The sequence below is a fragment of the Lipotes vexillifer genome, unplaced genomic scaffold, assembly GCF_000442215.2.
Source record: "Lipotes vexillifer unplaced genomic scaffold, Lipotes_vexillifer_v1.1 scaffold241, whole genome shotgun sequence".
Lineage (NCBI taxonomy): Eukaryota > Metazoa > Chordata > Mammalia > Artiodactyla > Lipotidae > Lipotes > Lipotes vexillifer.
In genome coordinates this window covers 2,480,436-2,506,153 of record NW_006784922.1, presented here as the reverse complement: position 1 = coordinate 2,506,153, position 25,718 = coordinate 2,480,436, and the positions used below count along the sequence as shown (strand labels likewise).

Genomic DNA, 25,718 nt, shown 5'->3' with positions numbered 1-25,718 from the left:
GGTACGCAGGCTTCTCACTGCTGTGGCCTCTCCCGCTGCGGAGCACAGGCTCCGGACACGCTGGCCCAGCGGCCATGGCTCACGGGCCCAGCCGCTCCGTGGCATGCGGGATCTTCCCGGACCGGGGCACGAACCCGTGTCCCCTGCATCGGCAGGCGGACTCTCAACCACTGCGCCACCAGGGAAGCCCCCTGTTATCTTTTAATCTTCAAAATTAGACTGAGTAATATGTACTTTAACACTTTACTGTAAGTATTCTATCATTTTTTTTTCCCTGAATGAGTATACACATGAGGAAATAAGGAAAAGAATAAATAAGCATTTCATACCTTAAATGAAGCCACAGCTTTATCATAAGCTTTTATCAATGCTGTATCATCCCAAATGTCAGAATCATCACTCTGGGAAGGGTAAAGAATAAAAACAATTCATGTTTGGTTGGATTTCATCAAAAATGTGTTAGTAACAAGTAATAAGAGCTATCTTAATTCAGACATAATGAAATTACATTAAAAATGGGTATTTTAAATCCTAAATAAACCACAAGAAGCCTACCTTCTTAGAGATTATGGGACATTACCCCCAAAACTAGACATACGTAAATGTTCTAAGAGTGCCATGAAGTAAACACTCCACAATTTAATTCCTATCCACCAACCATAAGTGGATCTGCTCAAGGGTAATCCATGTTTCAGTCTTTTCTAAGAGCAGATAAAGGGTTTAGTTTGGCAGAATGGGAAAACAACCAGCCACCAGGGATTTAAGACATACTGTCACACAAAAGAATAATATAAAATGAATATGATAAAATATTAAAACATGAAGTACAAACAAAAAGTACAAATTCAGAAGTGGGAAGGAGAGGCTGAGAAACACTCTTGCCATAAACCCCTCTCCTCGTGTGGAGACCCACAGTCAGGAGTGAACTCACAACCTGGAGCTTTTCCCTGAGGAGCAACGGGTCTGAACTCCAAATTGGGCACCCTAGGTTTTAAGAGCAGCACCTCAGAGATGAGTCCCCAAAACATCTAACTTTAAAAACCAAGGGGATTCACGTCCGCAAAACCCACGAGGGAATAGGAACTGAAAGGGTTCCCATGCTTGGAACCACCCCTCCCCTCCAACGACCCAGTGCAGAAGCAGCTGATTGAGAGGCACCCAGACTTTCTGTCAAAGAGGCTCACTTATTGTAAAGTGCTGACTGTAGAGTAGGCATTTAATTTAACATACATCTAGGGACCTGCTGGGACACTAAGGACAGAGGCTAGCAGCACCATCTTTATGCCATCTGCCTCACTCCAGCCAGCAAGCGCCATCTTTGCCCTCTGCTGCTCTCCACAGCACCAGTAACTCCCAGAGGGGAGCTTTTCTGCACATCTGATGTCCCAGTTTTTATGTCTGGTGTCCTGGTTTTTACAGCTGCAGCCCAGGGTGGGGCTTACTGTGTTCTTGGGTCCCAAGAGACAGTCCTTGGCAGGCTACCACCCCCAGGAAACTGCACAGACAGCAGGCTGAAACACACCATTCTTTCTGTGAAAAAGGCCTATTTGCTTGTAAAGGAAATTAGTCTTGAGGAGGAGGCTTCTAGTTTGGTGCATAGCTAGGGATCTACAAAGATGCTCAGAGGCTACTGGATGCAACATCTGCACTCTCTCTCTGCCTGGCTCAAGCTCACTGTATCTCCCAGAAAGGCGCTTAATGTAAAATGTGACATCAAAGACAAAATGTGGAGGGGAGTAAAAATGTAGAGCTTTAGAATGAGTTCAAATTTAACTTATTATCAACTTAAAATAGATGGTAATAAATATGTTTTTATATGTAAGACTCATGGTAACCACAAGGCAAAAATCTATTGGAAATACACAAAAGATAAAGAGAAAAATATCTAAGCATACCATTAGAGAAAATGATCAAACCACAAACGAAGAGAGAGGAAAGAAGGAAACAGAAGAACTACAAAACCTCCAGAAGAAATTTAACAAAATGGCAATAAGTACACACCTATCAATAATTACTTAAAATGTAAATGGACTAAACTTAAATTCTCCAATCAAAAGACACAGAGTGGTTGAATGGATAACAAACTAAAACTCACCTATATGCTGCCTACAGGAGGCTCACTTCAGATGTAAGAACACACACAGACTCAAAGTGAAGAGACGGAAAAAGATGTTCCATGCAAATGGAAATGAAAAGAAGGCTGGGGTAGCAATACTCATAAGACAAGTAGACTTTAAAACAAAGACTGTAATAAAAGGTAAAGAAGAGCACTACATAATAATAAAGGTGTCAATCCATGAAAAGGATACAACATTCAGATGTATTTATGCATCCAACACAGGTGCCCCTAAATATATAAAGCAAATATTAACAGACCTAAAGGGAGAGACAGACAATACAATAATGGTAGGGAACTTTAACACCACAGATATATCATTCAGATAAAAAAATCAATAAGGAACGGGCTTCCCTGGTGGCGCAGTGGTTGAGGGTCCGCCTGCCGATGCAGGGGACGCGGGTTCGTGCCTCGGTCCGGGAAGATACCGCATGCCGCGGAGCGGCTGGACCCGTGAGCCATGGCCTCTGAGCCTGCGTGTCCGGAGCCTGTGCTCCGCAACAGGAGAGGCCACAATAGTGAGAGGCCCACGTACCGCTAAAAAAAAAAAAAACCCAATAAGGAACCATCTGCCTTGAAAGATATGTCAAATCAGGTTAACTTAATGGAAAAATACAGAGCAACAGAAATACACATTCTTCTCAAGTATGAAAGAACATTCTCCAGGATAGATCACATGTCAGGACAGAAGTCTTAATAAATTTAAGAAAATGGAAATCATATCAAGCATCTTGTCTGACCACAATGTATGAAAGCAGAAACCAATTATTAAAAAAAAACTGGAAAATTCACAAATACATGGAGATTAAACAACATGCTACTGAACAACCAATAGGTTAAAGAAGGAATCAAAAGAGAATTAAAAAAATACCTGATACAAATGAAAATAGAGATATAACGTACCAAACTTAGCAAAAGCAGTTCTAAGCAGCAAGTTCACAGATAAATGCCAATATCAAGAAACAAGAGGACTTCCCTGGTGGCACAGTGGTTAAGAATCTGCCTGCCAACGGGTTCGAGCTCTGGTCCGGGAAGATCCCACATGCCGCGGAGCAACTAAACCCGTGCGCCTCAACTACTGAGCCTGTGCTCTGGAGCCCTTGAGCCACCAAATACTGAGCCCATGTGCGACAACTAGGGAAGCCCGTGAGCCTAGAGCCCATGCTCCACAACAAGAGAAGCCACCGCAATGAGAAGGCTGTGCACAACAAAGAGTAGCCCCTGCTCGTCGCAACTAGAGAAAGCCCGCGTGCAACAATGAAGACCCAACGCAGCCAAAAAGAAAGAAACAACCTTAGTTTCACCTAAGTATTAGGAAAAGAGGAACCCAATGAAACTCAAAGGTGGTAAAAGGAAGGAATTAACAAAGATCAGAGTGAAAAGAAATGAAACAGAAACTAAAAGACAGTAGAAAAGATCAATGAAACTAACAGTAGTTTCTTTAAAAAGATAAAATTGACAAACCTCTAGATGGACTCACAAAGAAAAAAACATAGGACTCAAATAAATATAATGGGAAATGGAAGTGGAGACATTACAACTGATACCACAGAAAATACAAAGGATCTTAAGTAACTACAGTCATCCCTCAATATCCGCAGCATACTGGTTCCAGGACCCACCATGGATACCAAAATTGACGCTTGCTCAAGTCCTTTATATAAAATGGCATAGTATTTGCATACAATCCTGCATACTTTATTGTTAGTAACACCTAATATAATGTAAATGCTATGTAAATAGTTGCTGGCATGCAGCAAATTCAAGTTTTGTTTTTTGGAACCTTCTGGAAATTGTTTTTTACCCAAATATGATTGATCTGAAGTTGGTTGAATGTGCAAATGCAGAACCTTAGGATATGAAAGGCTGACTGTACTATGAACAATTATATGCCAACAAATCTGACAGCCTAGAAGAAATGGACAAAATTCAAAGAAACATATACCTTACCAAGAGTGAATCATGAAGAAACAGAAAATCTCAATAGACCAATTACTAGTAAGATTGTTAGAGGCTTTTGACTATTAATTCAAACAAAAGTTCAAGACCAGATAGCTTCACAGGTCAATTCTTTCAAACATTCAAATAAGAATTAATACTAATCCTTCTCAAACTTTTCCAAAAAAAATAGAAGAGGAAGGAACACTTCCAAACTCATTTTATGAGGCCAACATTACCCTAATATCAAAACCAAACAAGGACAACACAAAAAAAGAAAACTACAGGCCAACATCCCTGATTAACACAGATGTAAAACTCCTCAACAAAATATTAGCAATCTGAATTCAACAACACATTTAAAAGAATCTTATACCATGATCAAGTGGGATTTATCACAGGGATGCAAGGACGGTTCAACATTCACAAATTAATCTATGTGATACATCACATTAACAAAAAGAAGGAAGAAAATCATATGATCATCTCAATAGATGCAGAAAAAGCATTTGACAAAATTCAACATCCATTTATGATAAAAACTCTCAACAAAGTGGGTACAGAAGGAACATACCTCAACATCATAAAGGCTATACATGACAAACTCACAGCTAACATCATCCTAAATGATGAAAAGCTGAAAGCTTTTCCTCTAACATCAGGCACAGACAAGGATGCCCACTCTTACCATTTTTATTCAACAAAGCATTAGAAATCCTAGCCAGAGCAATTAGGCAAGAGAAATAAATAAAAGGCATCCAATTTGTAAAGGAAGAAATTAAAATGTCACTATTTGCAGATAATGTGACATTATACATAGAAAGCCTTAAAGACCCCACCAAAACACTGTTAGAATAAACAAATTTAGTAAAGTTGCAGGACACAAAATCAATATATAAAAAGTATTGAATTTCTATACCATAAAAACAAACTATCAGGAAGAGAAATTACTACAATCCCATTTACAACTGCATCAAAAAGAATAAAATACCTAGGAATAAACCTAATCAAGGAAAAGAAAAACTTGTACACTGATAACTATAAGATATTATTAAAGTAACTGAAGAAAATAAAAATAAATGGAAGGATTTTCTGTACTCATGGATTAGAAATATTAATATTGTTAAAATGTCCATATTACCTAAAGCAACCTACAGATTCAATGCAACCCCTAGCAAAATCCCAAAATTTGTATGGAACCACAAAAGACCCCAAATAGCCAAAGCAATCTTGAGAAAGAACAACAAAGCTGGAGGCACCAAGGTTCCCTGATTTCAAACTATATTACAAAGCCACAGTAATCAAAACAGTACGGTACTGGTATAAAGACAGACAAATCAGTGGTACAGAACAGAGTGCCCAGAAATAAAGCCACACATATATGGTCAATTAATATATGACAAAAGAGCCAATATATAATGGGGAAAAGATAGTCTCTTCAATAAATGATGCAAAAAAAAACCCCTGGACAGCCACATGCAAAAGAATGAAACTGGGCCATTGTCTTATACCACATATAAGAATTAACTCAAAATGCTACTGTAAAGGACAGGAAACTATTCAACATCCTGTGATAAAACACAATGGAAAAGAATATGAAAAAGAATGTATATATATATATATGTATGTATAACTGAATTACTTTGTTGTACAGTATAAATTAACACAACATTGTAAACCAATTATATTTCAATAAAATAAATTAAAAAAAAGAATTAACTAAAAATGGATTAAAAACTTAAATGTAAGGTCTAAAATCATAAAACTCCTAGAAGAAAACATAGGCGGTAAGCTCCTCGATATTAGTCTTGGCAATGATTTTTTTGGATTTGACACCAAAGCAAAAGCAACAGAAGCAAAAACTAACAAGTAGGAATACACCAAACTTAAAAGCTTCTGTAGAGCAAAAAAAAAGAAAATCAACAAAATGAAAAGGCAACCAACTCAATGGGAGAAAATATATGCAAATCACTTATCTGATAAGGGGTTAATATCCAAGATAGGTAAAGAACTCATGCAACTCAAGAGCAAAACCCCAAACAATTCAGCTAAAAATAGGCAAAAGGGACTTCCCTGGTGGCGCAGTGGTTAAGAATGTGCCTGCCGATGCTAGGGACGTGGTTCAATCCCTGGTCCGGAAGATCCCACATGCTGTGGAGCAACTAAGACTGCGCACCATAACTACTGAAGCCCATGTGCCACAAATACTGAAGACCGTGCACCTAGAGCCCGTGCTCTGCAACAAGAGAAACCATCAGAATGAGAAGCACATGCACCACAATGAAGAGTAGCCCCCACTCGCCACAACCAGAGAGAGCCCACGTGCAGCAAAGAAGACCCAACACAGCCAAAAATAAATAAAATAAAATAAATTTATTTAAAAAAAAGGGCAGAAGATCTGAATAGACATTTTTCCAAAGAAGACATACAGATAGCTAACAGGTACATGAAAAGATGCTCAATGTCACCAATCATTAGGGAAATGCAAATTAAAACCACAGTGATATATCACCTCACACCTGTTAGAATGGCTATTATCAAAAAGACAATAACAAGGGGCTTCAAAAAAAAAAAAAAAAAAAGACAATAACAAGTGTTGATGAGGATGTAGAGAAAAGGGACACTAGTATGCTGTTGGTAGGAATGTAAACTGGTGCAGCCACTATGGAAAATAGTATGAAGCTTCCTCAAAAAATTAAAAATTTTACAACAGATAAGATATGGAAACAACCTAAGTGTCCAACAATGGGTGAATGGATAAAGAAAATGTATACAGGGACTTCCCTGGCCGTCCAGTGGTAAGGGATCCGCCTTACAATGCAGGAGACGCGGGTTCAATCCCTGGTCAGGGAACTAAGATCCCACGTGTCCGGGCAACTATGCCCATGTGCCACAACTAGAGAAGAGAAACCCACACGTCACAACCAGAGAGAAGCCTGTGTGCAGCACCGAAAGATCCTGCATGCCTCAACAAAGATCCTGTGTGCCACAACTAAGACCCTAGGCAGCTGAAAATAAAATAAATAAATAAATAAATAAATAAATAATAAATCTTTAAAAGAGAAAATGTATACAGGTTTTCCCCACTATATGAAAGTAGAGTGTTCCTACGAAAGCTTTTGTAAATGGAAATGGAGTAAAGCAAAGAATCAATTATGTGAGAACACAACTTGCTAATGGATAAACAAAATAAATCAGGATAAAGTACAGATGCTCACAGGCACAGTTCAAAGCTATGGTGGCTTGATGCTGAGATGTTGAGTGTAGCTCCTGGGGAAGGAGCTTGGTGGTGCCACTCTCACTGCTTGGGTTGCCTGCTGCCTCTATAATGGCTTGCTGCAAAACAAAACACTGAATGTTATTTTTGCTTTTCACTTTTTTTTTTCATAAAAGCAAAAATCCTCTTTGGATTTCCTTCAGTTAGTGAAAATAGTTACTAATGTAGGTCTTTTATAAAAGTGAAGTGGTATAAAGCAAACTTTTAAAAAGCAGGGGATAACTGTTCATATACAATAGAATATTATTCAGCCATAAAAAAGAAATCTTGTCATTTGAGACAACATGAATGGATCTTGAGGTCATTACACTAAGTGAAGTAAATAAGACAGAGAGACGAATACCATGTGATCTTACTTATCTGTGGAATTTAAGAACAAAAAACAGAACAAACAAACAAAAAAAGCCCAACCTCATAAATACAAAGAACAGATTGGTGGTTTCCAGAGGTGGGGGTGGAGGGGATGGGGAAGGGGACTGAAACAGGCAAAGGGGATCAAAAAGTACCAACTTCCAGTTATCAGGTAAATAAGTCACGGGGGATGTAATGTGCAACACAGTGCCTATAGTTAGTAACACTGTATTGCATATCTGAAAGTTGCAAAGACATAAAATTCTCAACACAAGGAAAAAGATATTATAACTATGCATGGTGGCAGATATTAACTAGACTTACTGTGATCATTTTGCAATATGTATAAATAGCAAATCATTATGTCATACAACTAAAATTAATATAATGTTATATGTCAATTATATCTCAATAAAAAAAAGGAGAAAAAAAGGGAAAGGAATGTATGGTGGATGATCATGGAGGAAACAGGCTAGGAAATAAAAACTAAAAGGATCTGGATAGATAGAAAAGAAAACTGAAAGCACTCCAAGGACAACCATGAGCCAAAAAGAGCATGTAAGCAAAAATAAACACACTGACTGTACGATTCCACTCATATGAGGCTCCTAAGTAGTCAAATTCACAGAAACAAAGTAGAATGGCAGTTAGCAGGGGCTGTGGGAGAGCAGGAAATAAGGAACTGTTCAATGGGTAGAGTTTTGGTTTTGCAAGGTTAAAAAGTCCTGGATATCTATTGCACAACAGTGTGAATATACTTAACACTACTGAAGTGTACACTTAAAAGTGGTTAAGATGATAAATTTCATGGAGTTTTTTTGTATTTGACAGATCAGTGAAGCAACAAGTCCAACTAGATTCATTCTCACTCTATAGAGTAGTTGAAGGTAAGTTTGGATACATAATGTTGGTGATGGGAAGACAGGTTATAAAACACCATCAGTTAGTATGTTGGATTTTGTACAATATTAGTCAATCAATGAGCTCTGAAGAAGTTGTAAAGTGAATTTTTGTCATTTTCTTGTTAATCTCTATTATACATAGAGAAATATGTTCTGATATAAAACTGTTAATCTCGCTATATGATAAAAAGTACTTAAAAATCATTAAGTCATTTTACAGATAAGGAAAGTAATCACAAACAGGTAATTGACTTGTTCAAGGTTATGCTGCCCCTTGGAATAGGAGATGTTTCTAAAAGCAGAAGATATATCAATTCTGCAAATGGAAAAGGTACTACTAATAAAGGAAAGTGTACTCCACTGTATCAACAGAAGTGGGCACTCTTAAAACTAAGCTACAAATACATAAGAACCCAAACTCATCACATTACAACTGTTATAAGACATTTCAAAATGAACAGCAAACAGAGACATCCATACAAAGCTATTGTGAGAAGAAACATTTTAGGTGATAAAACTACTCAATTGACAATCACAAACAGAAGAAAATACAATAACCATCTGAAATTAAACTGTCTTAAACTAGCATTCGCAATATGGAAAAAAACACCTTGAATCAAAATTTCTGAAAATTCAGATGAGAAAAGAAGGCAAAAGGGTAACAGTCAAATGAGTTAAACAAAATCAAGAACGAAATGGAAGAAAAAGTAATACTGACTGCAAGGTACCCAAAGAAGAATACATTTGACTGAAAATCTAATGGGTACCAAGGAAAAGACATGAAAAAAGAGAAAGAAAATAAGTGAAGTGGGGACTGGCAAAGAATATTTAACATATGTATAAATGGGGTCCCTGAAGAATAAAAGCTAAACAAATAAATAAACAAAAGTCTCTAAAAGGAATTCTCAGAGCCTCTAAGCAAAAAGATCAAGTCATTTACAAAATACAGAAAACTAGTTAGTATTAGACTTCGTCATAGAAATTTATGGGAAAAAAGTATGAGCCAAGGATTTTACATACACCCTAGCTGTCCTTCAAGCAGCAAGACTCAGTTGTTGTGTTTCTTTTTTTTGGCTGCACTGCACGGCTTGTGGGATCTCAGTTGCCTGACCAGGGATTGAACCTGGGCCCTTGGCAGTGAGAGCGTGGAGTCTCACCCACTGGACTGCCAGGGAATCCTCAAAAAGATACTGTTAACAGAATGAAAAAATGAATGAACTCACAAACTGCGAGAAAATATTTGCAAATTACCTATCTGATAAAGGTTTTGTATCTAGCACACACAAAAAACTCTCAAATCTCAACAAAAAATAATTCAATTTAAAAATGGGCAAAAGATTTGAACAGACACTTTGCCTAAGAAGATACATGAATGGCAAATAATCACATGAAATGACAATCAACATCATCAGTCATTAGGGAAATGCTAATTAAAACCACAACAACAAGACACCACTACATATCAGAATGTCTAAAATTAACAAGACTGACCATACCAAGTGTCAGCAAGGATGTGGAACAAATGGAACTTTTCATACATTGCTTGTTGAAACGTAAAATGGTACAATCGCTTTGAAGAAAAGTCTGGCAGCTTCTTAAAGAATCAAAATAGTGCACTTCCCTGGTGGTGCAGTGGTTAAGAATGTGCATGCCAATGCAGGGGACAGGGGTTCGATTCCTGGTCCAGTAAGGTCCCACATGCCTCGGAGTAACTAAGCCCGTGAGCCTGCGCCACAACTACTGAGCCTGCCCTCTAGAGCCCGTGAGCCACAACTACTGAGCCCACAGGCCACCACAACTACTGAAGCTCACACACTCTAGGGCCCGTGTGCTACAACTACTGAGCCTGCATGCTGCAACTGCTGAAGCCTACGCACCAAGAGCCTGCGCTCCGCAACAAAGGAAGCTACCGCAATGAGAAGCCCGCGCACCGCAATGAAGAGTAGCCCCCACTCACCACAACTAGAAAAAGCCCATGCGCAGCAACAAAGACCCAACGCAGCCAAAAATAAATAAATAAATAAAAATAAATAAAAACAATAAAATTTAACTTAAAAAACAGAAGAATTAAAATAGGGAGTTCCCTAGTGGTCCAGTGGTTAGGACTCTGTGCTCTCACTGCCATGGGCCTGGGTTCACTCTCTGGTCAGGGAACTAAGATCCCACAAGGCATGGGAAAAAAAGAAAAAAGAAAAAAAATTAAAATATATCTACTCCATGACCTAGGTGTTTGCCAAAGAGAAATGAAAGCATATGCCCATACAAAGTCTTCTGCACTAATACTCATGGTGGTTCTATTTGTAACAGTCCCAAACTGAAAGCAACCCAAATGTTCATGAACAAGTGAATGGATAAACAAATTGTAGTATATTCATGCAACAGGATCCTACAGCAATGAAAAGGAATGAATGACTGATATACACAAGAAAATGGATGAAACTCAAAATAACTACGCTGAGTAAAAGAAGCCAGATAAAAAAAGACTCCGTATTTGTAAAATTCTAGAAAATGCAGACTAATCGATGGTGACAGAAAATGGATCAGCAGTTGTCTGGGGACAGGAGATGAGGAGGGATGAAAGGGAAGGATTACAAAGGGATGTAAGGAAATCAAACCATCCCACACACTGGGACCACATGGAGAAGCCGAAACAACATGAAGAAAAGAGATGGCCTGTCAATCCCTATCAGCTCAGTCCCCAGCTATTGTAGCTCCGATTACTATGTGGATGCAACTACACGAAATGTCTGAAGGAGAACTGCCCACCAAGGCCTTCACAAATTCCTGACCCATAGAAACTATGAGAGAGAATAAAAAATGATTATTACTTCAAGCCACTAAGTTTTGGGTGATTTGTTACACAGCAATAGCAAAGAGAAAAGACCATCAGGACTGCCTTTATATCTGTTTCTCAGTCGCCAGGAGAAGCCCACCTGTTTCCTTGCAGGCATTTCAAAATGAAATGTTTTCTTCCCCATATCCCTCAAATTACTGCACCAGAGGTGGGGAAGTAATCTTCCTTGTTCCTCACTTCCACTTCCAGATTATTCTTCCTCCCTAAAAACTCCCAGGTTTGAAAATCCCGTCACCAAACTCCACTGTCCACTATCCCTCCTCATTGTAATCATCTATATCTTCCTGGGTCACTCTTCCTCATTCATTGAGGTTTATATCCCAGTACTCCCTCCAACACTAATCCTGTCATAATTTTTGGTTATTTAAAAACCCATGTACAGGGCTTCCCTGGTGGCGCAGTGGTTAAGAGTCCGCCTGCCGATGCAGGGGACACGGGTTCGTGCCCCAGTCTGGGAAGACCCCACATGCCGCGGAGTGGCTGGGCCCGTGAGCCATGGCCGCTGAGCTTGCGCGTCCGCAGCCTGTGCTCCACAGCCTGTGCTCCGCAATGGGAGAGGCCACAACAGTGAGAGGCCCGCGTACCACAAAAAAAAAAACAAACAAACCCATGTACAGGGACTTCCCTGGTGGCGCAGTGGTGAAGAATCCGCCTGCTAACGCAGGATACATGGGTTCGAGCCCTGGTGTGAGAAGATCCTACATGCCGTGGAGCAACTAAGCCCATGCACCACAACTACTGAGCCTGAGTTCTAGAGCCCAGGAGCCACAACTACTGAGGCTGTGCGCCACAACTACTGAAGCCTGCGCACTACAGCCCATGCTCCGCAACAAGAGAAGCCACCACAATGAGAAGCCCTCGCACCACAACGAAGAGTAGCCCCTGCTCGTCCCAACTAGAGAAAGCCTGTGCACAGCAACAAAGACCCAATGCAGGCAAAAAAATAATTAAATAAATAACAATAAAATAACAATAAATAACAATAAAAAAGTATTACTCAAAAATAAACCAAATAAAGTAAGAGATAATTAAAAAAAAACAACCCATGTACGTGATCCCTCCAAAACCCTACCCTTGCTACAGCTTTTTTTTTTTTGTGGTACGCGGGCCTCTCACTGTTGTGGCCTCTCCCGTCGCAGAGCACAGGCTCCGGACGCGCAGGGTCAGTGGCCATGGCTCACGGGCCTAGCCGCTCCGCAGCATGTGGGATCTTCCCGGACCAGGGCATGAACCCGTGTCCGCTGCATTGGCAGGCGGACTCTTAACCACTGCGCCACCAGGGAAGCCCTGCTACATCTTTAAATGCTTCACTACCAATGACCTTTTATAGTACCCAATCTCAGCTACTCACTTCTATGGTCTTTATTATAAGCATTAACTATAACCTCTCCAAAAACTCAACTGCAAGGATCCTACTCTCCAACTACCACCTTCTAGGCTCTGCAACTTATTCCTTCTAGTAGGCTGATGATGACAGTCATCACTTCACTGGGACTGGTAAAACAGTGAACCTCACACTTTTTAAACTGCTTCTCACCATGGTAATGTCCTCACTTCCTTTCTTAGCCAGCTTTAATTCCACCATCGATCATTAAGACAACTCCCTGTACCACCCCCTCCTCACTTCATACTGGGTAAAACTACAACCCTATTAATTTCAACTATTCATTTACTTTGTGTCTGCCCTCACACACCTGAATTTGAATTTAGCTAGCGAAAAATACAATCATGCTGCCTAGTCTCCTTTTTTAAAAATAAATAAATTTATTTATTTATTTCTGTCTGCGTTGGGTCTTCGTTGCTGTGCATGGGCCTTCTCTAGTTGTGGCGAGCAGGGGCTACTCTTCGTTGTGGTGCGAAGGCTTCTCATTGTGGTGGCTTCTCTTGTTGCAGAGCACAGGCTCTAGGCATGCAGCCTCAGCAGTTATGGAGCACAGGCTTAGTTGCTCCGCGGCGTGTGGGAATCTTCCTGGACGGGGGCTCGAACCTGTGTCCCCTGCATTGGCAGGGGATTCTTAACCACTGCGCCACCAGGGAAGTCCTATCTAGTCTCCTTTAAACTCATAACCACAAATCTGAAGTAGGCCTTTAATGTTGCCTAGATTTCCCTAACGCAACACTCATCCACGCTCCTAGAGGTTTACTTCCTACCTTCTCTATTCTCTAACCTCCAACACCTGCCCCCTGCCCCCTCCTCACTAGTAGGCTGATGACCTTGCTTCTTTTACTGAGAGAACAGCAACAATCAAAACAGAATTTTCATAATCTCCTGCCACTATATCTGCCCATCCACACAAATGTGTACCCATATAACTGTCACCACATCAACTGTCAATATTTCTAACGAAGACCAAATCCATTCCCTCTTACTACGCTAGAATGTTACTTGCACAATTCTCTTCTCTCCTGCAACGTCAATTATGCCATCCTTACTGGATCTTTCCTATCAGCCCAGAAACATTTCTCCCATCTTAAAAACAAAAACACAATTAAGAATCCTCTTTATCTCACTTCCCTCTCCATCCATTGGTCAATTTCTCTATCTTCCAGTACCCACAATAAAACTTGAAATATTTGCTCACATATGTTGCCTTGAATTTCTCCTCTCCAACTCTCGAACTCGCTCCAATCACATTTCACCCAAGAATGAGTTCTAATCTTGCCCCTTTACAAACCTGCCTTACTTGCAGTCTTCCCCATCTCAGGAAAAGGCAACTTCATCTTTTCAGCTGTTCAGAGCAATCTTGGAGTTATCCTTGACTTTCCTCTCTCAAGCCTCTATTATCGTATACCCGTGCACAACCTGTTGCCTCTGATTTCAAACTATATCCAGAAGCCAAGTAACCGGCTGTCTACAGCTAACAGCGGGATTATTCCAATAGACTCCTAACTAGTTTCCCTGCTTCGCCCTGGCCTGCCCCCCGCACACCTCACAGTCGGAGAGAGAGGTGGACGACCAAGGCACAATCGAGTGGCAGTAGGGCCTAGGCTCAAAGTCATAGGGAGCCCAAACTGGGCGAGGAACGAGGCTGCGGCTGAGGCTCCCAAGTGGGGAAAGATGTAGAAACATGCGGACCCACCGCCCCGCACTGAGCCGACTGGCCGGGGAAAAAGCGCAGGGGGCTGGTCGGGGACAGCGCCGGCGGCGACCTCACCTGGCCCGTGCCGCGCCGGAACAGCACCGAGTCTTCCGGCTCTGGGACGCCGCTGCTACTGCCGCCGCCGCCGCCGCCCATCGCCATGGCTAACCTGCTGCCGGGTACGCGGCGTTGGCTAGGTCCCTCAGCGAGTGACGACTTCCGCCGCCCGGCCTCCGGGAGCGGAAGAGCATGGCGGCCTGAGGGCCGCGGGCCGGCCGGGAGGGGTCCGCCGCGCTTTCTGCCCGCTGGCGCCGCCTACCCCTGTCGGCCGCATAGGTGTTTCTTCTCCGTATCCTCTCAATTCTTTGATTTCACTTTTTCGTTTGTTACGAGAGTGATTCGACCAGAGTTTTTGTTTGTTTGTTTTAAACAATAAATCCTCTTAGGAAAATAGCGTTCGTTGCAGGTCACTTATAAAATATGAGTAAGCAAGCAGTAAAATAAAAAGCAGTCCCTTGGTAACCAATAATAATATAGCTACCATTTTTAAAAAGTGCTTTTAAGAGTTTTATATACTTATTTTAATTTTATTTTCACAACTCTATGAATCAGGGGCTATTTTCTCATTTAAAGATGGGAAACTGAGGCACAGAGCGTTTACACAAATGCCTGAAATCCAGCATGTCTGTAACATTTCCCAGCCTTAGCATTTAGTTTAATATCTCTTCCCAAATCTTCTCTAGTAACTTTTTGAATTTAAAAACATGAGATGAATTGTTGTATTCTGTTTAAGAATGTGCTTTTTGTTTGCTCGTTTTTTCATGTTTGTCTTTACATGGGTCAAGCAGGCTTTTAGCTCTTAGTAGGAGCTTACCCTCTATTTTTCCAGTATTCTTTATTATACATTTAGGATTGCTAAATGGCTTCCAAGTACCTATTGTAATTTTTTCTTTTTTTTTTAAAAGGTCACCCAGGGAACTTTGATGGCTTCCTTTGGCTTCTGTAGATACCAGAAATAGATGTATTTTTTAAAAGCTCACTTAGATTTCTTCAATCATAATTCTCACAATGGCATATGTTGCAGAAATTTAAACAATTTGGAACCAGGTTTCTTTTTATTTATTTATCTTTTAGATAGAATTTACATACCATAAATTCATCATTTTAAAGCATGCAATTTAGTGGGTTTTGGTATGGTCACAAGATTGTGCAGCTACCACCACTATCTAATTCCAAAACATTTTCATCACCCCCAAAAGAAACCTTGTATCCATTAGAAGTCACTCCACAGTCTCTCCTCCTTCCAGCCTCTCACAACCACTGTCTCTATAGATTTACTTGCTCTGGATATTTCATATAAATGGAATCATATAATGTGACCTTTTGTGTCTTTTTTCACTTAGTATAATGTTTTCAAGGAGGAATTAGCTTTAATGAATTGCCAGCTTTTTTAAATGGCAAGTTCTTTGTTGAAAAAGTATTTCTACTTATCAGGAAGTAGATAAGTAGATTTCCACCTACCTTGTTCCTCAACAAAAATGAACCTATGGCATTTTTGTCCTCAAAGAAAACATGTTCTTTTTTTCTTGATGGTGACATCCAGATTTGAATCACCATACGTATTTTACAGTTATTCCATGTGATAGACAAAGCACTCAAAGCATAATGTAGAGGATTTCCAAAGGAAACCGTTTCATCAGATTTGAAGGCACTTACGTAAACATTAAATTTAACTTTATGATCATGGGGGGTTGCCAATCTGAGTACCGTGCCTGGCACCTGGCCGGTCCCCCATACACATGGCTGAATGTGGAAATCCCCCAGCTGCAGGAACAGCTCCATTTTCTGAGGCCCCAGGATTCTCTTACAGGCCAGTCCTTATGGTTCTGCCTTGTACACATAACACTTTATTTTCATATTCTGTTTTCCCTGCTAGCAACCCCTGTGACCGGGCATCTTCATGTTGTTATCTCTGTACCTCCTACCAGGCCAGACCAGAGTAAGTGGTGCCAGAAAAGTTTGGTAAATAAATGAATTGTGGGAACCCAACCCAGCTCTAGCACTTTTGTCTGCAGGCTAGTCTATCAGATTCAAAAAGAGGAAGGTTATTCACAAGTGCATAAACGAGAAAGAATCTCATTAAGTAGACCTCCATAAAATTCAAATTTTGATGATCTGGCCATATCCGAGGTGAAGCTTACCCAGCTTTATAAAGAATTTGCTGGAAAGTCACGTAGATAGTCCAGAATATTTTTTAGGAAGCTCTTATCTGCCCCCAGGTGAGCAGGAAAGGAAGCTGGCAGATACATGAGAGGCCCCAAAGAGGGTCTGTTGGGCCATTTCTTAGCATCTGATCCAATTGGTGAGGAAAGTGACAGCAGTCCAAAGAAGGCTCAAAGAAACAGAACTCTTGGGCTTCCCTGGTGGTACAGTGGTTGGGAGTCTGCCTGCTGATGCAAGGGACGTGGGTTCGTGCCCCAGTCCGAGAAAATCCCACGTGCCGTGGAGCAGCTGGGCCCGTGAGCCATGGCCGCTGAGCTTGCGCGTCCGGAGCTTGTGCTCCACAACAGTGAGAGGCCCTCGTACTGCAAAAAAAAAAAAAAAAAAAAAGAAACAACTCTCTGCTGGCAATAACTCTTTTGCCTAAAGTAGCCTTCCCACTGTCACATGGTGCAGTTTTAAAGTTATGGTGAAATGCTAACAGGCAGTTTGGATTAAAGTTAACAGCAAATCATGGCTTCACAGATTAATTGCTGCACAAATAAATTGATGTATAAGTATTTGCTTTTAAATCTTACATGGCAAGAAGTAAATTAGAAGTCAAACCATATTTTTCTCTGAAGAACTAAAAGGACAGAATGTCTTTGATGACCTTGAGAACAGCATACTGGTTTCAAGGCAGACTGTTGTTGTGTAATCTAACCAACAATGATGTAGAACGTTTTAAAAATTTATTTATTTTATTTCTGGATGTGCTGGGTCTTCGTTGCGATAGAGGCTTCTCAGTGTGGTGGCTTCTCTTGTTAAGCACGGGCTCTAGAGCGCGGGCTTCAGTAGTTGTGGCACACGAGTTTAGTTGCTCTGCGGCCTGTGGGATCTTCCCGGACCAGGGCTCGAACCTGTGTCCCCTGCGTTGGCAGGCAGATTCTTAACCACTGTGCCACGCTGTGAAGTCCCTGATGTAGAACTTTTCTTAACACGGTTATAAAATAAATCTTAGAAGAAAAGAAAAATAACTTCATGAACTGGAACCAATCTTTGCGCATATGGAATTCTCATACCAAAAACCTACATTCGGTGACTCTTCGAACTTGCTGATGATAAAATAAAGGATTCAAATGACTAGTGATCAAGTTTCCAGTTAGGATAATATATATTGGTATTGTCATGTAGAATAGCGAATAAACAAAAGAGAAGGCCAAAACTAATTAGTTCCTTACCCTTACCTTACCTTCAGAGTCTAGGGTCAGGAGATTAGAGATGTGTCAGTGATTTGTGTACAAGAATGCTCACTGATTGGGATTGACATACATACACTACTGTGTATAAAACAGATAACTAATGAGAACCTACTGTATAGCACGGGGAACTCTACTCAATGCTCTGTGGTGACCTAAATGGGAAGGAAATCCAAAAAAGAGGGGATATACGTAAATGTATAGCTGATTCACTTTGCTGTACAGCAGAAACTAACACAACACTGTAAAGCAACTATACTCCAAAAAAAAATAAGACTGCTCACTGAACTATTACTGCAGCAGAAAGTTGAAAATTCCAAATGATGTTTTGGAAGAATATTTGAATGATATTATGGACAAATGGTAGTATAATTCATAAATGACATAGATCTAATTAGTCATCCAGTATGTAAGGCTTAGATTCATTACCCTCACATCATATACCAAAATATATTCTGGGTAACTTTTATAAACTTGGGATGGAGGAGATTTAAGAAACTATGCAAGGATTGAAAACTCGAATACATTTTGGGGGTCAGGCAGGTAAAGGAGATGAGTTAAAGAGGAGTAAGCAATAAGGGGTGGTGGGTACTGTAATCAGTTACCCTGAGACTATCCCTCCACACCTGCCCCAACTCATTCCACCCACTCCCTGCCCAAAGGCATTCAAGTTCATATTAACAATTTTGGGGGGAGGGGGGATGGGGGAGGGATGGAGTGGGAGTTTGGGTTTAGCAGAAGCAAGCTATTATATATAGAATGGATAAACAACAAGGTCCTACTGTATAGCACAGGGAACTATATTCAATATATTGTGATAGACCATAATGGAAAAGAATATGTATATATGTATAACTGAATCACTTTGCTGTACAGTAGAAATAAACACAACATTGTAAATCAAGTATACTTCAATTTAAGAAAAAGTGGGAAAAAATTTTTTAACATGTCAGGACAAGTCTGTGGGCTGTCAGTCTGCATCTTCAGTTAATAAAGAAACAAGGCATTTAATTAAAAATTACGATGAGGTATCACCTCACACTGGTCAGAATGGCAATTATCAAAAAGTCTACAAATAATAAATGCTGGAGAGGGTGTGGAAAAAGGGAACCCTCCTACACTGTTGGTGGGAATGTAAATTGGTACAGCCATTATGGAGAATAGTATGGAGGTTTCTTAAAAAACTAAAAATAGAGCTACAACATGATCGTGCAATCCCACTCCTCCTGGGCATATATCTGGAGAAAACCATAATTTGAAAAGATACATGCACCCCAAAGTTCACTGCAGCACTATTTACAATAACCAAAACATGGAAGCAACCTAAATGTCCATGGACAGATGAATGAATAAAGAAGATGTGGTATAGGACTTCCCTGGTGGCACAGTGGTTGGGAATCTGCCTGCCAATGCAAGGGACACAGGTTCCAGCACTGGTCTGGGAAGATCCCACATGCTGCAGAGCAACTAAGCCCATGCGCCACAGCTATTGAGCCTGCACTCTAGAGCCTGTGAGCCACCACTACTGAGCCTGTGTGCCACAACTACTGGAGCCCGTGCTCCGCAACAAGAGAGGCCACCGCAGTGAGAAGCCTGTGCATGGCAACGAAGAGCAACCCCCCTCTCGCCACAACCAGAGAAAAGCCCGTGTGCAGCAATGAAGACCTAACGCAGCCAAAAATAAAATAAATAAAATTAAAAAAAATAGATGTGGTATATATACACAATGGAATACTACTCAGACATAAAAAAATGAAATAATGTCATTTGCAGCAACATGGATGGACCCAGAGATTAACATACTATGTGAAGTAAGCCAGAGAAAGACAAATATCATACGATATTGCTTATATGTGGAATCTAAAAAAAAAACAAAACAAATGAACTTATATACAAAACAGAAATAGACCCACAGACATAGAAAACAAACTTATGGTTACCAAAGGGGAAAGGGAGGGGATAAATTAGGAGTTTGGGATTACCATATACACACTATTATATATAAAACAGATAACCAACAAGGACCTATTGTATAGCACAGGGAACTATACTCAATATTTTGTAATAACCTATAAGAGAAAAGAATCTGAAAAAGAATAGGTATATATATTTATAACTGAATCACTCTGCTGTACACCTAACACAATACTGTAAATCAACTATACTTCAATTAAAAAAAAGAAAAAAAAAAGAAACTAGGCATTTGATCATGTGAATAAAAATTCTGGCAAAAGCAACATAAATAAAATGAAAGGACAAACAATAGTTTAGAAAATATTTGTAACATAAGAGAAACGAATATTCTTTTATATTAAAGAAAAACTTTGTCAAATAAAAATAACAGCAAAGCAAGCTATTCATAGAAGAAAAAACCAAAAGGGCCAATAAATATGAAGATATGCCCATACTCTGGAACCTCTGTATTCTGTCTGCTTGGATTTATATCCTTAACCTGCCACTTACTAGCTGGGTGACCTTGGGTAAATTCCTTAACCAAAATCTCAATTTGTATAAAATCTATAAAAATGGACATAACCGTAGTACCTACATGTGAAGACTAAGTGAAACAAAAAGCATAAAGTAGAGAGAAAAAACATAGGTATTTCACAAAAAGGAAAATCCATGGGACTTCCCTGGTGGTGCAGTGGTTAAGAGTCTGTCCCCAATGCGGGGGGCCTGGGTTGGATCCCTGGGCAGGGAACTAGATCCCACATGCATACCACAACTAAGAGTTTGCATGCCACAACTAAGGAGCCCATGTGCCACAACAAAGACCCTGTGCAACCAAATAAATAAATGTTAAAATATACATATATACCCCCCACCAAAAAAAGGAAAATCCAGGGAATTAATTCCTTGGCAGTCCAGTGGTTAGGACTCAGTGCTTTCACTGCCAGGGCCCGGGTTCAATCCCTGGTTGGGGAACTAAGATTCTGCTAGCCACATGGCCAATCAATCAATCTGATAATAAAAATAAAAATTTATAAAGAAAGAAATTCCAAATGTACAATAAATATATGAAAAAATGCTCAACCTCTCTGGTCAGAGAATTGCAAATTAAAAACTAAGGTACCAGGCGCGGAGAAGTCTGCAAAACAAGAGGTGGAGGATTGGGTTAGTGACGGAACAGTTCACGCTGGAGCCGCGGGCAGCAGCGTCGCGGTCTGACTTGGCCACTGCGCGGTACTCTGAGGAAAAGCTACCGCCAGGTCGACGTGCCGCCGCCACAGCAGCAGCACCATCATGGGGAAGGGCGACCCCAACAAGCCGCGGGGCAAGATGTCCTCGTATGCCTTCTTCGTGCAGACCTGCCGGGAGAAGCACAAGAAGAAACACCCCGACTCCTCGGCCAACTTTGCCGAGCTCTCCAAGAAATGTCCTGAGAAATGGCAAACCATGTCTGCCAAGGAAAAATCCAAGTTTGAAGGTATGGCAAAAAGTGACAAAGCTCGTTATGACAGGGAGATGAAAAATTATGTTCCTCCCAAAGGTGACAAGAAGAGAAAGAAAAAAGATCCCAATGCGCCTAAAAGGCCTCTATCTGCCTTCTTCCGGTTTTGCTCCGAACATCACCCAAAGATCAAAAGTCAACACCCTGGGCTTCCCTGGTGGCGCAGTGGTTGAGAGTCCACCTGCTGATGCAGGGGACACGGGTTCGTGCCCCGGTCCGGGAGGATCCCACATGCCGTGGAGCGGCTGGGCCCGTGAGCCATGGCCACTGAGCCTGCGCATCCGGAGCCTGTGCTCTGCAATGGGAGAAGCCACAGCAGTGGGAGGCCCGCGTATCGCAAAAAAAAAAAAAAGTGAACACCCTGTCTTATCCATTGGAGATACTGCAAAAAAAGTGGGTGAAATGTGGTCTGAGCAGTCAGCCAAAGGTAAACAACCCTATGAATAGAAAGCAGCTAAGCTAAAGGAGAAATATGAAAAGGATATTGCTGCATACCATGCCAAGGGCAAGAGTGAAGCGGGAAAGAACAGGCTCCAAGAAGAATGAACCAGCCCAATGTTCATAGCACCACTATTTACAATAGCCAAGATATGGACACAATCTAAGTGTCCATCAACAGATAAATGGGTAAAGAAGATGTGGTCTGTGTGTATACACACACACAATTAAATACTCAGCCATAAAAAAGAATGAAATTTTGCCATTTGCAACAAGTATGGACTTAGAGGGTATTATGCTGAGTGAAATAACTCAGACAGAGAAAGACAAATATTTATGTTATCACTTATATGTGGAATCTAAAAAATAAATTAGTGAATATAACAAAAGAGAAACAGACTCACAGACATAGAGAACAAACTAGTGGTTACCAGAAGGGAGTGGGAAGGAGGGTGGTGCAAGACAGAGGTAGGGGATTGAGAGGCACAAACTACTATGTATAAAAGGAATAAGCTATAAGTATGTATCACAGGGGATATAGCCAATAATTTATAGTAACCAGGTTTTTTTTTGGCTGCACTGCGCAGCATGCAGAACTTCCCTGACCAGGGATCAAACCCTTGCCCCCTGCACTGGAAGCGCAGTCTTAACCACTGGACCACCAGTGAAGTTCTATAATAACTATTAATGGAATATAATCTTTAAAAATTGTGAATCACTATGTTGTACACCTCAAATTTATATAATATTGTAAATAAACTATATCACAATTAAAAAATAAAAACATAAAATGTGGGAGGGGAGAAAAAAAGGAGTGTTTTTAGAATGTGTTCAAACTTAACCACAAACCAAAAACTTAAAATAGATACACAAGCTATAATACTAAAGAAATAGTTTATATATAGTTATATAGAACATATATAACTCTATACAAAATCATCAAATTACAAGTGAACAGACAAACAGAAAAATAGGGAACAGAGAAGAACTACAAAAACAACCAGAACAATTAACAAAATGGCAAAAAGCATATAACTATCATTTATCACTTTAAATGTAAATGGACTAAAGACACAGGGTGGCTGAATTGATTTTAAAAAAAAAGACCAATCTATATGCTGCCAACAGGAGATTCACTTCAGATTTAAAGACACACTGACTGAAAGTGAAGGGATGGGAAAGGATATGCCATGCAAATAGAAACAAAAAGAAATCTGTGGTAGCAATACACATATAAAACAAAACAGACTGTAAATAAAGATTGTAATAAGAGACTAAGAAGAGCCTTTCATAATGATAAAGGGGTCAATCCAAGAAGAGAATATAACATTCATAAATACCTATGCACTCAACATAGGAGCACCTAAATACATAAAGCAAATATTGACATAAAGGGAGAAATTGATAGTAATACAATATAGCAGGGGACTTTCATATCCCACGTATATGAAATGGATAGATCCGGACAGACAAATCAATAAGGAAACACTGGCTTTAAACAACACATTAAACCAGATGTACTTAATACATATATACCGAACATTCCATACAAAAACTGCAGAGGAGGTGGAGTCAAGATGGCGTACTAGGAGGATGCAGAATTTGCATCTCTGCACAGCTAGGGCACCTAGCAGGCACCAGTGGGGGACCATGGACACCAAAGGGGATGGGGGGAACCCCCACGTTGGGTGTGGGGGGAGTGAAGAGGGAGGAGAAGTGGAGGTGGGACAGGACTGGTGCCCCTGAGGGGCGGCTGGGGGAGGGGAAGGGATCCCACGCCTGAAGGGGGAAATTAGGGAACCATTGAGAGGGCAGAGGATCAAAAGGGAGCGTGGTCAGGTTTCCCCTGCCCACTTGGACCCCCAGGAACCTGTTCAGATCCAGGGCCTGATCCTCTGCCCACCTAGGTCCTGTCCAGCCATGCGGGCCCTGAGGGAGTGGGAGGGAGGGAAAGGGGAGCAAAAGTAAAGGCTGGACCTCCGGGACTGGCACCCCTGAGGGGTGGCTGGGGAGGGAAGGAGTTCCTACAAGCAGCAGGACCCACCCATGGTTAGGGGTCCAGTGGCAACGGGGGAGACACTGGGGGAGGTGGGGGAGGGGCACAAAGGAAAGGAAGGGAATGTGGCCAGTGTTTTCCCTGTCCACTTAGGCACTGGGGAGCCTGTTGGACCCCTGGGCCTAATCCTCTGTCCTCAGAGCTTCCCTCCTGCCATGCAGAACCCAAGCCTCACCCCTACACGCCCACCCAGGGCCCTACTTTTACACTTGGAGACCCCCTCCAACGAGCTGGGCCTAAACCCCACCCACACACCCTCACTCAAGGCCCCAAACTCCAGAACTTAACACTCTAGAGACCCTCCTTTAGACATGCTGCCTCTCCCCTTCCGCGCAGGTCCTAAGCAGAGGCACCACCCTATGCATGAACGTCGCCCCACCTAGGCCCTGCCGCATGCTCAAACGTCACCCCCCCTCCCACCTAGGTTCTGCCCCACCCTAAACCCCACCCCTGTCTAAGTTCCACCCCTCGCCTAAACTTCACCAGCAGAGCCAAGGCTTTTTCTTTCTTCCTTTCTTAGACTGGGGTTCTGTTTTGCCGTATTTATTCATTGTTGTTGATTCTTTCTTTTCTTTTTTTTTTTTTGCGGTATGCGGGCCTCTCACTGTTGTGGCCTCTCCCGTTGCAAAGCACAGGCTCCGGATGCGCAGGCTCAGTGGCCATGGCTCACGGGCCCAGCCGCTCCACGGCATGTGGGATCTTCCTGGACCGGGGCACGAACCTGTTGTCCCCTGCATCGGCAGGTGGACTCTAAACCACTGCGCCACCAGGGAAGCCCGATTCTTTCATATTTTTAATTTTCCTAATAAATCTTTTATTTTTCTAATTTTATTTTATTCCTTACACTTTTTTAGTGATCTCTCCTTTTGGCTTGTTCTGACCCCCCCTTTTTTTTTTTTTCTTTTCTCTGTTGTGGTTTTATTTTACATTGTTGCAGCTTTTTCAATTATAATTTTTCCTAATATATTTTTTATCTTTATAATTTTATTTTATTTTTTATTCTTTGATATTGTACTGCTTTTTTTTTTTTTAACCCCACCACAAAGCTGGCGTGATCTTGGTTCCCTGGCCGGAGGTTGGGCCCAGGCTCCTTTGGTGGGAGCTCCAAGTCCAAACTGCTGGACTAACGAAGAACCTCAGACCCTAGGGAATATCAATCAGAGTGAGGCCTCCCAGAGGTCCTCATCTCAGCACCAAGACCCAGCTCTATCCAAATGCCTGCAAATTCCAGTGCTGGACATCTCAGGCCAAACAACCAGTAAGACAGCAATACAGCATCACCCATTAAAAAAAAAAAAAAAAAAAAGAAACGACAAAAAAATATGTTACAGATGAAGAAGCAAGGTAAAAACCTACAAGACCAAATAAATGAAGATGAAATAGGCAACCTACCTGAAGAAGAATTCAGAGTAATGATAGTAAAGATGATCCAAAATCTCGGAAAAAGATTGGAGAAAATACAAGAAACATTTAACAAGGATCTTGAAGAACTAAAGAGCAAACAAACAGTGATGAACATCACAATTACTGAAATTAAAAATACTTTAGAAGGAATCAATAACAGAATAACTGAGGCAGAAGAATGGATAAGTGACCTGGAAGATAAAATGGTGGAAATAACTGCCAGGGAGAAGAATAAAGAGAAAAGAATGAAAAGTATTGAGGACAGTCTCAGAGACCTCTGGGACAATATGAAACACACTAACATTTGAATTATAGGGTTCCCAGAAGAAGAGAAAAATAAAAGGTCTGAGAAAATATTTGAAGTGATTATAGTCAAAAACTTCCCTAACATGG

At 41.1% G+C, this 25,718-nt stretch overlaps 1 protein-coding gene and 1 pseudogene across 1 annotated transcript in view; one reads left to right on the top strand and one right to left on the bottom strand.

Annotated features, from left to right (window-relative positions):
* The window catches only part of LOC103088378 (survival motor neuron protein), a 31,675-nt gene extending 16,974 nt beyond the window's left edge, over window positions 1-14,701 (bottom strand). The window contains exons 1-2 of the mRNA XM_007457064.1: window positions 14,594-14,701; window positions 330-401 (exon numbers count right to left, since the gene is read on the bottom strand). Coding sequence (XP_007457126.1) covers window positions 330-401; window positions 14,594-14,680 — 159 coding nt within the window. The 5' untranslated portion in view covers window positions 14,681-14,701. The remainder of the gene's footprint in view (window positions 1-329; window positions 402-14,593) is intronic.
* A 6,509-nt stretch (window positions 14,702-21,210) lies between these two features.
* On the top strand, window positions 21,211-21,973 carry LOC103078762 (high mobility group protein B2 pseudogene; annotated as a pseudogene).
* The last annotated feature ends 3,745 nt before the right edge of the window (window positions 21,974-25,718 follow it).